Source organism: Sander vitreus, chromosome 15, assembly GCF_031162955.1.
Source record: "Sander vitreus isolate 19-12246 chromosome 15, sanVit1, whole genome shotgun sequence".
Classification (NCBI taxonomy): domain Eukaryota; kingdom Metazoa; phylum Chordata; class Actinopteri; order Perciformes; family Percidae; genus Sander; species Sander vitreus.
This window is the reverse complement of record NC_135869.1, coordinates 19,920,105-19,935,079: the sequence shown is the minus strand read 5'-3', so window position 1 is coordinate 19,935,079 and position 14,975 is coordinate 19,920,105. Positions and strand designations below refer to the sequence as shown.

At 40.5% G+C, this 14,975-nt stretch overlaps 4 protein-coding genes across 5 annotated transcripts; 3 read left to right on the top strand and 1 right to left on the bottom strand.

The window, feature by feature from the left end:
• Window positions 1-13: 13 nt before the first annotated feature.
• On the top strand, window positions 14-2,897 carry rnf151 (ring finger protein 151). Its single transcript, XM_078270095.1, has 4 exons — window positions 14-497; window positions 1,029-1,198; window positions 1,320-1,416; window positions 2,234-2,897. Exons 1-4 carry the CDS (start codon window positions 495-497, stop codon window positions 2,702-2,704), a joined length of 741 nt encoding a protein of 246 aa, XP_078126221.1. The 5' UTR covers window positions 14-494; the 3' UTR covers window positions 2,705-2,897.
• A 522-nt stretch (window positions 2,898-3,419) lies between these two features.
• On the top strand, window positions 3,420-6,035 carry rps2 (ribosomal protein S2). Its single transcript, XM_078269202.1, has 6 exons — window positions 3,420-3,510; window positions 3,822-3,959; window positions 4,061-4,150; window positions 5,010-5,117; window positions 5,215-5,548; window positions 5,819-6,035. Exons 2-6 carry the CDS (start codon window positions 3,825-3,827, stop codon window positions 5,989-5,991), a joined length of 840 nt encoding a protein of 279 aa, XP_078125328.1. The 5' UTR covers window positions 3,420-3,510; window positions 3,822-3,824; the 3' UTR covers window positions 5,992-6,035.
• A 607-nt stretch (window positions 6,036-6,642) lies between these two features.
• ndufb10 (NADH:ubiquinone oxidoreductase subunit B10) lies at window positions 6,643-9,017 on the bottom strand. Of its 2 annotated transcripts, none has more exons than XM_078269203.1 (4): window positions 8,788-9,017; window positions 8,008-8,146; window positions 7,323-7,462; window positions 6,643-6,788 (listed from the first exon to the last, which is right to left on the bottom strand). In XM_078269203.1, exons 1-4 carry the CDS (start codon window positions 8,933-8,935, stop codon window positions 6,700-6,702), a joined length of 516 nt encoding a protein of 171 aa, XP_078125329.1. In that variant the 5' UTR covers window positions 8,936-9,017; the 3' UTR covers window positions 6,643-6,699. The 2 variants fall into 2 exon arrangements, with proteins under 2 accessions (XP_078125329.1, XP_078125330.1); XM_078269204.1 differs by having other exon boundaries at window positions 7,348-7,462.
• An 818-nt stretch (window positions 9,018-9,835) lies between these two features.
• On the top strand, window positions 9,836-14,817 carry LOC144530131 (large ribosomal subunit protein uL3-like). The gene is made up of 10 exons (XM_078269578.1): window positions 9,836-9,901; window positions 10,513-10,705; window positions 11,153-11,321; window positions 11,401-11,536; window positions 12,151-12,337; window positions 12,429-12,589; window positions 13,812-13,913; window positions 14,248-14,343; window positions 14,516-14,635; window positions 14,758-14,817. The coding sequence occupies exons 1-10, from the start codon at window positions 9,836-9,838 to the stop codon at window positions 14,815-14,817; spliced, it is 1,290 nt and encodes a 429-aa protein (XP_078125704.1).
• The last annotated feature ends 158 nt before the right edge of the window (window positions 14,818-14,975 follow it).

Here is a 14,975-nt window from a genome sequence, read left to right as displayed (position 1 = left end):
TGGTTAGACGGTTTGTGCTCAGTTTACAACATGTAAACAGACAGAAATCCTATTAAAAAAGCATGAAAAGTAGTCGTTTCTGGAAAATGTAAGTTTAGAAGTAACATAGGTGGATGTTATGTGATCATTAGAGTCTCTAAATTAACTTTGACTTTTACATTTGGTCCCTGAGGCTCACAACAATAGACTCAGCTGGAGCTATTCATGTTCAAAAGTTCCTGTTTGACTCGTGGAGGCTGAGCTTTGATGCTAGAACAGAAGGGAAAGGACGCGCTCCATAATGAGCGCCATTATCTCCGTCCGTTTCCATAATTTACTGTTTTCATTTGTCCGCGCGCGCACACACACGGTCCCTTCTTCATGTTTTGTCAGGAATGTTCATGTGTGTGTTGTATTGATAACGCGGGTATGTTTCGCGTGTGACATGTGAGTGGACCGATATGGAGTAAAACATCGCCCCGGGAATGGAAACACGGTGAAGAAAGAAGATTGTCATGGTGAGTACACAACAGCTTCTGTTTATTTATATATCTGTCTATCTGTTTTATTACGGATGCTCGTGGTCAATTTTGAAACTATCACACATGTATCCTAATGAGAACAGCTAGTTTTTTGGTTAACTCTGAAATGTGCTTTTCCTTAAAAATGCATATTGTCATGGTATTTGTTTTATTAGATATTAAAAATAAACTTAAACATGTGTGTATAAGCATGTTTTGTAATGATGTGATGTTTAAAAACAGTTTTGAAGGATTACTTGCTTTTTGTTATTATGTAATCGACTTTCCAGAACAATTCTGTTTAGTCATCTCTTGCCTTTATGTTGAAAACACTGTGGATGGGTTGTAAGCAGCTGTGGAGCCATGTTTTACAGCTGTAGAGAAAAAACTGACCTGGGTACACAAGGGATCACAGTTTGTCCATCTACTCAGCTGCCACAACTCTACCCTGTCTCCTTGACATTCATGATAATAATAATACATTATGGTAACCCAGAATAAAGTATTATTTGTTTTGGCCACATCCAGGCAGACCCAGAGGTGTCAACACAGAGTGGGGGCTATGATGTGGAGCTGTTTGTGGACACTCCAGACTACGATCTGGTCTGCACCATATGCCAGGGGGTCCTCAGGTGTCCAGTAAGAGCTGCATGCCACCACATCTTCTGTAAGAAATGCATCTTACAGTGGCTGAAGAGGTAGTGAACATGGATCAATACCACGGGGGGAAAAAACTGTGTATAGTTGTACTGTATTGGACTGTTATTAATGTCTGTTCCACACAGAAGAACAGGACTAACTGCTGTTTATCCTTTACAGGCAAGAAACCTGCCCCTGCTGCAGGAAGCCTGTTAACCCGAGCTTGATCTTTGTCATGTTCAAGCTGAGCAAATCTATTGGACGCATGAAGATCAAGGTAGGAAATGGAAAATATGTTGGAGATTTGTACATAAGAGTCAAAGGTATGTGCTGTAATTATGACACCTCATTTTAGTTATTGAAAAAGGAACACATCTAAATAACTGATAACATGGCCTAAAAAGGACCGTCTAATCTTGAAGCTCTGCGAGGGGGGGTCGGTAAACGGGTCCCCTGATTTTTGCTCTGGGTGTTTATCTGGCCTTGTGAATTGGTTCACAGGACGTATTCATGTAGTATTGGTTACAGTAAGGATGAGACTATGGTCCTTTTAATGAACAATACTTATAACTATAGGGGTGCACCTAACATTATTTTCATGATCAATTAATATAAACATATTTTTTTTCAATTAATTAATTAATCAACAAGTCTATAAAATGTCAGAAAACTTCTACTCCACTACAGTTCAGAGGGAAATAGTGTACTTTTACTTGACTACATTTATTTGACAGCTTTATTACTTTACAGATTCATATTTCACATACAAAATAAATGATGTGCTTATGGCATATATATATATATATATATATATTTGATTTGGCTAAATTTTGCTAATAATACTTGTGTTTACATAAGTGATATTTTTAATGTAGGACTTGTATGGATTATTTTTTTACTGCAGTATTGCTGATTTTACTTCGGTAAAGTATCTGAGTACTTCCTCCACCACTTGTAATCTCACCTCTGCTTGAATAATAAAGTCAACTAACTAACTAAGTTGAGAAGTACTTCATGCTGCAGGCATACTGTATGTGAACCATGTCTTCTATAGCTATTGATTTCTTTGTATTTCGCTGTCTGGCCTCTTACAGTGTAAGAATGAGATCCGTGGTTGTGCAGAGACCTTCTCCCTTTCGGAGCAGTACTGCCACAGCATGAGCTGTCTGTACGAGCTCATCCCCTGTCCATACCAGGGCTGCCGGGCACAGCTCCTCCGCCGGGACCTGGACACCCACGCACGTCACTGCGAACACTGGCGTCAGCCCTGCCACATGGGCTGCGGGACAATTCTCTCCCACCGCACCCAGGCTCAGCACAACTGCTACAAGCAACTGAGGCAGGAGTATGAAGTCAGACAGAGGAACCACAGGGCCATCGCCACCGCCCTGCAGAGGAAGATGAGGAGAATGCAGAGCACCATGGCCCACATGAAGAGGCAAATAGGGCTGATCTGTGAGAGCCTGGAGGTAATGGACGATCTGCATGAGGTAGAGGAGGAGGACCTTGGGGAGAGCAGTGGCAGCTCTAGTGGGACTCCAAGTACCAACAACGGCAACTGCTAAGGGACGAGTCAGTTACTGCTGCTGGTTGGCTGCTGCTGTGTATAATTTCTGCATGTGTTCATTTCTTCAAAGGTGTGTGCTTTTAGAATATGTAGGTAGGTATATGATTAAAAAAGAGTGACTTTGTAACAATTTTGTGCTGTTGTTTCATCTATTTTTTAAATAAATCATTAAACTGTCATCCTAAACTTCATTCAAGAGAAGAGTCTTAATCTATTTTGTGTGTGTGAGTGATAAATATAATATATATATATATATATATATAATATATATATATAATATAACAAAAGAAGGTTATGTCAGGTAAAATCAGTGCATATCAGGGAACTATCAGTGTGCGCGCTGAATAAATACATACAAGCTAAATAATTATAAAATGTAGTAAGATAATATAATATAATGTCCTCCGACAGACACTGTAAGGGAGCTTATGTTCATGTTCATGACTAGTTTTGTTTGCTTTTAAAATGCTAAAATATTACAATTTTCATTGAGAAGATATAAAATCAAATCAGTATCAACCTCTTAAAATTAAATTTCCCCAATAAGGGATTCATAAAGTTCTTCTTCTTCATCAAATCAAATCAAATCAAATCAAAGCATAGGACAGACAAGAGTCTATGGATGTATAATAACAAAAGATTCAGGTCCTATTTTATACAGTCTATGGTCAAGTTCTGAAAAAGCCGCCGCTAGGGGCAATATTCAGCACATTCAGTTTTCTTTTAAAGGAAATATCGCGATAAGACTTCTACATAAAACCCGGCGGGACTTCTCTTCGGTCTTCTTCCTGTTATTACGATCACGTAAGTTGAATGTGAAGTAATTCTTTCCGATCAAAATCCTGCTTTATCTCGCACATCCTTCTGCCAAACACATTTATTATACCTGCAAGTCACACAAGACTATGTTATTTCAAAAACCCTGGTCGTATTTATGAGGACAATTAGGCTGAATTTGAGATATTTGTAAATATTGCCGTGAAGTCTTTAAACGTTGACTATGGCGGCGATGCTCGTTTAACGTAAGATAAAGGAAATGGCTAGACCGACGCTTGCTAACTTATACTCTCTGTTGCTTTACAAATATTAATTTTGATCTGTATTTTGTTTTGCAGCAAATGGCGGACGACGCCGGTGGTAGAGGAGGTTTTCGCGGAGGTTTTGGGGCAGGTGGCCGCGGCAGGGGCCGTGGACGCGGCAGAGGCCGTGGCAGGGGCCGCGGTGCACGGGGCGGCAAGGCCGAGGACAAGGAAGTAAGTTTAAGACTCACTAGTATTTTAAATGAACATTTGGTAAAATAGCCTCTAATTATTTATACTGCAATCTTACATTGAGATGCTCTGTCTTTTGTTAGTGGGTGCCAGTCACCAAGCTGGGCCGCCTGGTTAAGGATATGAAGATCAAGTCCCTGGAGGAGATCTACCTGTACTCTCTGCCCATCAAGGTAAGCAGTGTGTAAGAATGACCACAGTGACAAACTTCCAGCTATTAACGTTAAATAAAGACGTTCTGATGGGAACAGGGGACCCCAGGATGACTCTGTTAAGTTAAAGCCTAATACACTGTTTATTGTTGGCCCCAACTTGTGCCATCATCCTACTCAAGTCAAAGAGCTAAACAGTTTTCTCTGGAAAATACATCCCGACAGCTTTTGAAACTTTCCTAATGAAATGGCTGAAAATTAGAGAGGGCTGCACGATATGAGGAAAATATGTAATGGTGATTATTTTGACTGGTAATTGCGATATGATTTACTATACTGAGGGAATGATTATTTTTGTATCATTATTCTCATTGAAATATTAAAATGATTGTGATTTTTTTTGTTTTTTTTTGCAAGGATCTGTACCAAAGATTTTTTTTCTTTAGGATACGATTTGTAGGTTTAATGTCTCTGCAGCACCACGATACTTAATTCAGAATGTTTTGACACATATTTTGCCTTTTAACAAATGTATTGTGCGCCCCTTCCCACTGCGATTTGGATATTGCACTAGTCCATATTTTGATATTTCGATTAATTGTGCAACCCTAAATTAGATGTCTGGTCTTTTCTCATTTTATAAAACACTAAAAAATAACGTGTGTGTGAACATACTTGGAACATGGGAGTGGACATATGGAACAAAAATGACTTTGGATTTTCATAGATAAGAAAAGATGCTTTGCTCTGTGATTTGGATGTTATCTTAATGCATACAAGTATATTATAAGAACTGCATGGATATGCATGCAACACCCCATGTTGGCTTTGGGTTTGTTACTACATCAAATCTTTATATATTTTTTTTTCCTTCCTGCAGGAGTCTGAGATCATCGACTTCTTCCTGGGTTCTGGTCTGAAGGACGAGGTGCTCAAGATCATGCCCGTCCAGAAGCAGACCAGGGCTGGTCAGCGCACCAGGTTCAAGGTGAGTTGTCATTAACTCTTCAACTCTGTAATAAACAATCAGTGTTAACATCCCATGTTGTTGGTCCAGATGTGACATTGTTGGCTTTTGTTTACAGGCCTTTGTTGCCATTGGCGACTACAATGGCCATGTGGGTCTGGGGGTGAAGTGCTCCAAAGAGGTGGCCACAGCCATCCGTGGTGCCATCATCCTGGCCAAGCTGTCCATTGTCCCCGTCAGGAGAGGTTATTGGGGTAACAAGATCGGCAAGCCCCATACCGTACCCTGCAAGGTGACCGGCCGCTGTGGCTCTGTCCTGGTGCGTCTCATCCCTGCCCCCCGCGGTACTGGCATCGTGTCCGCCCCTGTGCCCAAGAAGCTGCTCATGATGGCCGGTATCGATGACTGCTACACCTCTGCAAGGGGCTGCACCGCCACCCTCGGCAACTTCGGTAAGATTCTTCTGATGGTTGCTTGTCTGTCTGGTCAGTGTCTGGTTTTCTCCTTGCTCTGCTCAGCTTCACCTCTGCAGTGGTGTAGTTGTCGTTATCAGGAGAGAAAGAAACGAGTATTGTAATGCACGGCAGAGAGACCGTTTTAGTGGTCTCCTCTGTTCCCCTTTCAGTACTCTACAGTTTAAAAAAGGAAAAGACTGCAGCTCTATCATGTTTGGAGCTCCATCTTAAGCATCTACTCATTGTTTCTTTTAATTTCCTCATCAGCCAAGGCCACCTTTGATGCCATCTCCAAGACCTACAGCTACCTGACCCCTGACCTGTGGAAGGAGACCGTCTTCACGAAGTCTCCCTACCAGGAGTTCACTGACCATCTGGCCAAGACTCACTCCAGGGTGTCTGTGCAGAGGGGACAGCCTGTCCAGGCCCCTCCCTCCTAAACTTTTTGTACAGAGAATCGTTGAATAAACGTTCTGAAACAACATGTAATGTGTACGTTTGTTACTTGTGCTGAACTCATGACCGAACAATGGTTTTGATTTACATTAAGAAGCACCTCCAAGGCCCAGTAACAAGTAACTTGGGATATGAATGCAGTAAAATGACAACTAGTGACAATTGAACAAATTGAGTTTAGTTTAAGGGTTTACGATGAGCTCTAACACTCAGGTGAGGGTGATGTAAGAATTTGATTGCTGTATGTGAATTAGCCACTTTTGATGGAAAAATAAAATTTACATTAATGGTAAAGTAACTAGACAAATGTTTTTGGCTAATCCAGCAAATGAAATTCCTGACAAGTCAGAACAGAATCTGTAGTTTAGGGAGAGATCTATAGCATGTGGCCAAGATCTGAGAAATCTCACCATCTGTCATTTCCTATTACCGAGGTCATGTTGATTAAGGTGATGTGTTAAGGGGGAAAACTTAATCTTTCCTACTATGATTGTTTGCAAGACCCAATAAAAGCTCATTGTGCAGGAAGGTCACTTGAGAATATAAATTGATGCACCAACTTTTTTTTTTAACACGGAGATCCATGCATGGTTGAGGGCTGGGTGTAAGTCACTTTAAGGACAGACTAACAGACGTGATTTATCACATAAGTTTTATTTTACAATTATTCCATAGGACAGATAGTAGGTAACTTAAGCACTTGAGGCCTGAGCAGCCATCATCCGTTCTTTCTGCTTCATTAGACATTTCCTGCCACTGGCGTAGGCTCCCAGATCTCCATCTGGAAAGAGGCAGGTCATGAATTTAACACATGTAGTGAAGCCAAGCAAAAGTTAAAAGTGACAATCAACAAGACAGGCCAATGTTCACACGACAATATATCATTTTGATTACAAAGTCTATAAAATGTCAATCATGATATTCCAAAACAAAAAAGGTGATGTCTTCAAATTCCTTCTATTCAATGTATATAAAAACTGAGAAAAAGCAAAGAAAATTCTCACATTTCAGAAGCTGGAACCAATGTTTTTTTTTTTAATTGATTATCAAAACAGTTGCCAAATACATTTCTGTTAATTGTTTCAGCTCTACAACAAACAATACGTGTTGCATGATCTACTGCTTTTGTACAATAACGCACATTTAGTGACACACTGTAGAGTAAATCCTCCCTTAGCCTATGAAAGCAGTTGCTACACTGTTGTATTTAGTCAGCAGTGGGACAGAACGTGTGATGTGTAGGATTAATGAATGCTTCAACATTTTCTTTCTATTTCCCCACACATGTCCAAGCTCCAAACAGCACATTACTTACAGCGTGACTGAAAGTTTTTGGTCACCTCGTTGAACTGCTCAATTTCCTTGGCACAGTTCTGCTGGTAGCTGGCTCCTTCTCTCTGATGGCAGGCCCTCATACGCTCCTGGACAATCTTCACAATCTCCTGGTCCACTTTGCTGAGGAAGGATGATAAAAACACAGGGTTACACTCTTCAACAGTATCTCCAGTGCTGATAGTGGCACCCTGACCACTACAGCAACCTTACAGGTGTATTAATTCACTATTGAGTCCTTATAATGAGCATACATTTTTACTCACACTTTTGTTTTATATTGAAAGTCTTACTATTAAAAAAGGGCCCTCTACATCATCATTTTCCTAGCAAATTCACTGCCTTCTGCCCCGTTAAACCACTGCCACGTTCCAGTTTTAGAACACTAATATTGCCCCTCCTGCCATTAATATGAAACAATTGCAGTACTTGCCAGGATTGATAACAGGCATTTCATGCATTACTCACAAGACAAATACAGTTATGTTTTACAATCATATGCCTATCAGAAAATAGACACTATTGATGGGCTATACATGGATTACGTCGAAATTGATTTATTTTTTTAATTGATGTCATTAATGATTATACCCAAAACCTTACTGGCGCAAAATACAGTATATCACAGATGTTTTACACGTTTAACGGCATCTCTGCGTGTTACTCACTAGTCTCTCCTCCACTGCATCTCAGCCTCATAGTAGCAGAGGTAATCTCCGTGCTGGCACTCTGTCAGGTCAGGAACACGACGGAACTTCTGGTGGTAGTATACGGACGTGTTTTTAGCCCGGATGCTATCAACAACATCTAGATGAGAAGGAAAAACAGTAAAGGGAAGGAGCATTGTTAAATAAACCTTTTTTTTTTTTTTTTTTTTTAACATTTTTTATTGATTCTTAAAGACACAAATACACAAAACATCATACACTGTCATGGTATGACAATACAGTTTTACATACAAAAAACAAGACATACAAAAAAAACATATCACATACAAAACAAAGAGGAAAACTGTTCATTTTTTTGGTTATTTTTAATTATATGAAGTGATTTAAGGAGCAAATATATTTATAACTTAAATACCTGGAAGGAATGCTGTTCCTTTTGCCATTTCTGTTCATGAATTTAAAAAAAAACTTAGCTTGCATTGTTAGATAAACCTAGCCAAGGCCATGTGGGTTGTATTACGATTTGATATGTATGTATATGACGCTAGCTAGCATAACACCTAGCTAAAAGTGCATTGCTAACTAACTGTCCATTATTGCCACAAACCAGAGCCTTATAACTTATTTTTCGTAATATGTTGCAAGACGGCAACAATGATAGCAACGTTTTAAAGTTTAAAAATACTTACGATATGTAACGTTATACTACTAATAATATGTCTCCTGATAGCTGTGTTGTTGTGCTAACGTTATCCTGTTAGCATAGTTAGCTTTCGTTACCTCTAAATGTGGTGACAGGCAGGTCCACGGAGTAATAGAAGAGTTTAGACAGAATCACGGCTGGGTTTGGCAGAGCTGTCTGTTTGTCCACAGCCGGAGTCTGCCGGGGAGGCTCCGGATATGCTCCTTTATCAAAGTCTGTAGGCATTTTTGCCTAGGAGTAAAGAAATCCTACAATTCGACCTCGGAAAGCTCGCCTTTCCAAGTGGCGCATGCGCAGACGACATACATAATGGCGAAATAGAGGTCAACAAATGTAAAAATATATTGAATACGTTTAATTCTGATTATGATAAAAAAAGTATTACTCGTTACACATATAATCCCAAACGAGGAATTTAGCACAAGACCAATAACTTTAGCCCAATTTTTTTAAAACATGGAGGTCGAAGGGTAAAGGTCACAGGTGGAGCTGTTGTACCATGGAAATGCAGCAGGTGGTGGTGCAGGGCTGACAACCTTCAATCACTAGTGCAAAGTGTGCCAGTGAGAATTTCTGGCACTTAAAATGTTATGATATTTAATATAATAATGGATGATAACTAGCTCTTATTACTACTGGTATTAGGCCTATTTATTGTAAGTCACTTTGGACAAAACAATTAATTACAAAATATGGCTAATAAAACCAGTGCGAGAGAAAAAAAAAGATAGACACATACAGCCTCAACCCGCATCAAACAAACACACACACACACACACACACACACACACACACACACACACACACACACACACACACACTGCTGAATGCTGCTCTTTAAAGAAAGATAAAAGACTGTATCTGTCCAAAAGCAGGTAAATGTTGGCCTCGTTACCACCTTTACAATGAATGAAAACTTTCTTCTTCCTTTCTCTCTCCTTTCTTGGCGATGTGGTTCCTGTCCACTGAGCCTCCCCACCACCTCAGACCTCTGAGTTTACCCTCTTCCCTCCGCCTATCTTCTCACGTCAGGACTTGGCAGAGATTGCCTTGTTTGAAAGCCAATACGTCTCCTCAACTGGGCCAAACACCAAATTAGAGCCCTTACACTCTGTATCATCTTATATGACCCTTACATCAGCACTGGTCCCTCTCTCTTTCTATCGACTTGACGGTGAGCAGACATGGTCAGTGCTTCTCTCATTTTTGGGTTCTTTTCTACTATAAAGGAAACATTGATTTGCAGTATTGTCTTCTACATGCATGTTTGTGTGGTTTACTTTGGTTGGCCTGTGTTTATAAAGGAAGTTGAAGCAAATTGAAAAGTTATCTTGTAATGGCTACCTTTGAGGAGACCATGTGGAATACTGAAATGGTGACTTCTTTTTATGTAACATCCCATCGTCTGAGTTTTGTTTATTATTTCATCCGGTGCTGGATTTCTGAATCATATTGAATGGGACAAATAAACCACTGCAGAAAGTAAACACATGGCCTGAACAGAAAGGCAACACACCTGAAGATTAGGGTACTTGATTCTATTACAGTATGTTTGTCTGATGTCGCATTTCATTTTATTACAACTTCTAAAGAATCTTTGGAAATTAGGCCAAAAGCAGTTGTTCAAAAACAGGACAGAGGATTACATTTGCTATGCTAAGTACAGGCATGGATTATTGTGTGTCTTCTTAATATACTACTGTAAAAATAATTGTAATACATCTTGGTTACATTTCCATGGGATTATCTGGGTTTCACGTAAATAAAAAGTGACTGTGACTGTGTGGTTTATGCCTTTCCAGTCTCATCGTAAATTCCACGCACCCCGCCATGGACACATGGGGTTCCTGCCCCACAAGCGTTGCAAGAAGCATAGGGGCAAGGTGCGCACATGGCCTAAAGATGACCCCAGCCATCCTGTCCACCTCACTGCCTTCCTGGGATATAAGGCTGGCATGACCCACACACTGAGGGAAATGCACCGCACTGGCCTCAGTATGTACGACTGGACTAACTGTAACATGGATGCATGGGAGGAGTAAGCAAAGTGATGAGTGATGTTCGCTGTTTGTTTGAGAGGAAAATGGACCCTTAAGTTAAATGGTACCCTACTGTGTTATGTAGCTTACTTGGTTCTATCCAGAACCTACAGCAGTTTAGCTTCTGGAAGCACCAGCATGAAACATTACCATATTATTACATTGTTACAGGATGTTAATGGCTTATATACTGTTGCTATGTGGTGGGGTCAAACAGCCTAAAATATATCCTTCAATGGCTATCTCTTTTCTATTGCATATTTTTGCCTTTCTTTGCTGTATATTGTTCAATAATCATGAAATACCACACATATCTGTTAAAATGCTATGCTTGATTGAGTTTTTCTGAATACTGACAGTTAAAATATCTCAGCAGACAATTTTTTTAATGTTTCTTCCACAGAGCAAGCAAAGAGAGAGGAAGTAGAGGCGGTTACCATCATTGACACTCCTCCAGTCATTGTGGTGGGGATAGTGGGATACATTGAGACTGTCCGTGGCTTGCGTTCCTTCAAAACCATCTTTGCTGAGCATCTCAGTGACGATTGCAAGCGCAGATTTTATAAAAACTGGTGTGTACATTTTGTTCCCTTGTATGTGCAGCAAATTGACAGCACAGTTGTTGCCTTACTGGGTATTTCTGTGTTTAAGGTACAAGAGCAAGAAGAAGGCCTTCACCAAGTACAGTAAGAAGTGGCAGGATGATACAGGAAAGAAACAGCTGGACAAGGATTTCGCTCAGATGAAGAAATACTGTTCAGTAATCAGGGTTATTGTTCACTCTCAGGTAGGCCAGCCAGTTAACAACTACATTCAAAGCACAATCCAATTGCTGTGTCATCCCACGTCAGTCAGAATCCCCTGTTCTAATGACTGGCAACTAGTCATGTGACTGAATGCACCCCTGTAAAAGGGCAGAAGTGTCAGAGTTATCTAGATGACCACGTGCAATGGAAAGAAAAGCTGCCACATCTCAAATCCCTATGCTGCCAAGAGCCAAACAACTCTGACTATTACACTCTGTCCAAGGGGGAGCACTGGAGGGGGGTGCCGTTTCAAATAGCAGTTTAAAAATAATTCTCAGGGCAGGACCTGGCTGCTCACCCAGGCTTTGCCAAGGGAAAACCTTTATGTTGGCAGCAAACAAAATGAAGATTGTCAAGATCTCAACTCTTAACAGTGTTGCTGGGATCTTTTTCTGTGCAGGTTTCAGCTTCAGAAGTGGGAATAGGATCAAAATGTGCTCTTAAATATCAGGGCTGTGGTAATTGGACTTTGAAGATTTCAAACATGATCGTGTGCTAATTAATACATCTAAGTATAGCAAGATATCATTAGAAAAACTTTTCTAGATTTTTTGGACTCCTTTCAGTTACGGTTTACAGGCTTCTCCATTTCCAGATGCGATTGCTGCCCATAGCGCAGAAAAAGGCCCACATCGCAGAGGTGCAGCTAAACGGGGGAAGCATCTCTGACAAGGTGGACTGGGCTAAGGAGCGCCTGGAGCAAGCTGTGCCTGTCTCTGCCGTCTTCTACCAGGATGAGATGATTGACATCATTGGAGTCACCAGGGGTCGTGGCTTCAAAGGTTAGAAGTGTACTAGGACTATTTGTGCAGGTCCAAGGACTTATAAAATGTACTTGGATATATACTTATTTCTGTCTCTTTGTGATGATAGGTGTAACAAGCCGTTGGCACACAAAGAAGCTTCCCAGGAAGACTCACAAGGGTCTGAGGAAGGTGGCCTGTATTGGAGCCTGGCATCCAGCCCGTGTGGCGTACACCGAAGCTCGTGCTGGTCAAAAGGGCTATCATCACCGCACTGAGCTCAACAAGAAGGTTAGCTGGGAGTTAGGGGTCCAATTTCACCCCCTCAAGACTTCATCTTCATCCGTTCTTAGGGAAAAATCTTGGTTACACTTTACTTTGAAGGTATCTACATAAGAGTGACATGACACTGTCATGAACGTGTCATAAACATTATAAACAAGTCATAAACGTTTATGACATAACGCTTCTGTTATTAAGTGTCATTCGGTTTTTGTCATGACAAGTTAGGGTTAGGGTTCATGTGTCATGACAGTGTCATGTCACTCTTATGTAGATACCTTCAAGTAAAGTGTTACCAAAAGCTTTTGTTATAGGAAATATCATTATATGTATACATAGGGTGAGAGGATTAGTGTCCAAGATTTATGCTAAGCTGTTGCAACTATCCATAGGAGAACTCCCAATAGTAAAGAAATGGAAACGAGAGCTGAGCCCTGAGGGGAACACAATTAAAAGGGAGGCAGTTTGGGACAACATTTTCACTGTTCCAAGAACCCAAATCACCAGTATATCCATTTCAACATATGCCATAGGACATATTGGACTCCTCAGAAGAGATACGTCTTGAAAGCCACTCCCACTCCCTATTGTACGTTCTGTCAACCTGAACAAACTGGAACTAACACACCTGCACATGGTCTGGGAGTGTGAACAGGTGCATGAGTTTTGGAATAAAACAACATCAATAATCATCAATAATCAATAATCAACTTCAACCAAGAAAATTATAGCTCAATGCCGCCCCCCCCCCCCACACACACACACACACACACACTTTGTATAAAACAGTGGTTAGCGTATTTTCTTATAACTATGTCATAACTAGACATAGTTATGCTTGAGCTCTCTACAGCAAGGATTAACAAAGCCAAATCATCAGCTATCAACCTATGGAAAAGCACAGCAGCACAAATATCAGACCTAATGAACTCAACACCACAAGAACTAGAGGAAAGTGATTAGGCAAGGTGTGATTTCTGTTTATTGTTTGTTTTGTTTTCCTCGAGACCGCAGAGGGTGGGGGGTGGGAGAGGGTTTTTGTTCTTGTTCAATTTATGTTTCTCTGTTCTGTGCACCATCTTTTATTACCTGGCACATATTGTGGAATTTGTTCTGTAAATGGTGCTAATAACAATAAAAAATTGATCTAAAAAAATAAAATAAAATAAGTATACATAGGTAGGTTTGCTATGATGCTGTGTATCCATGCTTGAGTTCCTTGTGTCCCCAGATCTACCGTATTGGTAGGGCTGTGCATGTCCAGGATGGAAAGGTGATCTGCAACAATGCCTCCACTAGCTACGACACCAGCCAGAAGTCCATCACACCCATGGTACTACTTTTAAAGATCATAATATGCACTAAAGAAAGGCTTTCTAAGAAACCCATATCTATAATGTAATACTGCAACACTGCACATGGCATTTTACTGCATCATGATGCATCATGTTTCTCTGCTGGTATTATGAGTGTAGTACTATTTTATAAGTTCTACCACTTTTGCATGACAGGTTATAAGGTGGTGATGATGGTGCTCACTTATAGGGCATATCTTATTATGCACTATATATACGAGATTTATAGAAGTGATAGCATATTTCTTCTTGAACACTCATTTTCCCTTCATTCCCTTTTTTATCCCTACTTCCCTGTTGTCCACCCTATAGGGAAGCTTTCCCCACTATGGTGACGTGAATAATGACTTTGTCATGGTGAAGGGCTGCGTGGTCGGGACGAAGAAACGTGTCCTCACCCTCAGAAAGGTATGTGATTTTGAATTTAATTTAAAATTAGATCTTACAGGCAGCTTGCAGTATAAGTACACAGTTGTATCTAATTTATTCTCAAAGTAAAATGTACGGCTCCTAGTACATCATTGCAGGACATGTACAGTAAGTGTACATCTTTGTGTCTTTCCTTCCCCCGCCCCCCTAGTCTTTGCTCGTGCACACATCTCGCAAGTCCAAGGAGACCATCGAGCTCAAGTTCATTGACACCACTTCCAAATTTGGTCACGGCCGCTTCCAAACTGCCCAGGAGAAGAGGGCATTTATGGTGAGCAGGAAAACAGTTTGATGCACACACAAATCCGATTACCAGGAAATTCTCCAGTGTTAACATAATCACTGCTGAATCCTTATGTGCTATTTTAACAATGGCTTTTGGTTTACTTGTAGGGGCCTATGAAGAAAGATGCCCTGAAAACACTGCCGGAGCCTCTGACTGAGGAGGCCTGAAAAAAATTCTCATATCTCAATTCCCATACAATGGGTTTCAAATACACTGTATTTTGTACCATTTGTAAAGAGACACTGGTGATACATAAATGCTGTGTGTTTGTGTTTTAACTGCATTGACTACAACCTCTATTTATTTGTACGCAGTTTAATTCCAC

Coding starts and splice junctions, on each gene's coding strand:
- rnf151 (XM_078270095.1), top strand. Junction 1,199..1,319: donor ATCTTACAGTGGCTGAAGAG/GTAGTGAACATG, acceptor TATCCTTTACAG/GCAAGAAACCTGCCCCTGCT. Junction 1,417..2,233: donor TTGGACGCATGAAGATCAAG/GTAGGAAATGGA, acceptor GGCCTCTTACAG/TGTAAGAATGAGATCCGTGG.
- rps2 (XM_078269202.1), top strand. CDS start 3,825: ATGGCGGACGACGCCGGTGGTAGAGGAGGTTTTCGCGGAGGTTTTGGG. Junction 3,960..4,060: donor GCAAGGCCGAGGACAAGGAA/GTAAGTTTAAGA, acceptor GTCTTTTGTTAG/TGGGTGCCAGTCACCAAGCT. Junction 4,151..5,009: donor TGTACTCTCTGCCCATCAAG/GTAAGCAGTGTG, acceptor TCCTTCCTGCAG/GAGTCTGAGATCATCGACTT.
- ndufb10 (XM_078269203.1), bottom strand. CDS start 8,935: ATGCCTACAGACTTTGATAAAGGAGCATATCCGGAGCCTCCCCGGCAG. Junction 8,147..8,787: donor GCCTGTCACCACATTTAGAG/GTAACGAAAGCT, acceptor CTTCTCATCTAG/ATGTTGTTGATAGCATCCGG. Junction 6,789..7,322: donor CAAAAACTTTCAGTCACGCT/GTAAGTAATGTG, acceptor GCCTCTTTCCAG/ATGGAGATCTGGGAGCCTAC.
- LOC144530131 (XM_078269578.1), top strand. CDS start 9,836: ATGACCCTTACATCAGCACTGGTCCCTCTCTCTTTCTATCGACTTGAC. Junction 11,537..12,150: donor GGGTTATTGTTCACTCTCAG/GTAGGCCAGCCA, acceptor CTCCATTTCCAG/ATGCGATTGCTGCCCATAGC. Junction 14,636..14,757: donor AGGAGAAGAGGGCATTTATG/GTGAGCAGGAAA, acceptor GTTTACTTGTAG/GGGCCTATGAAGAAAGATGC.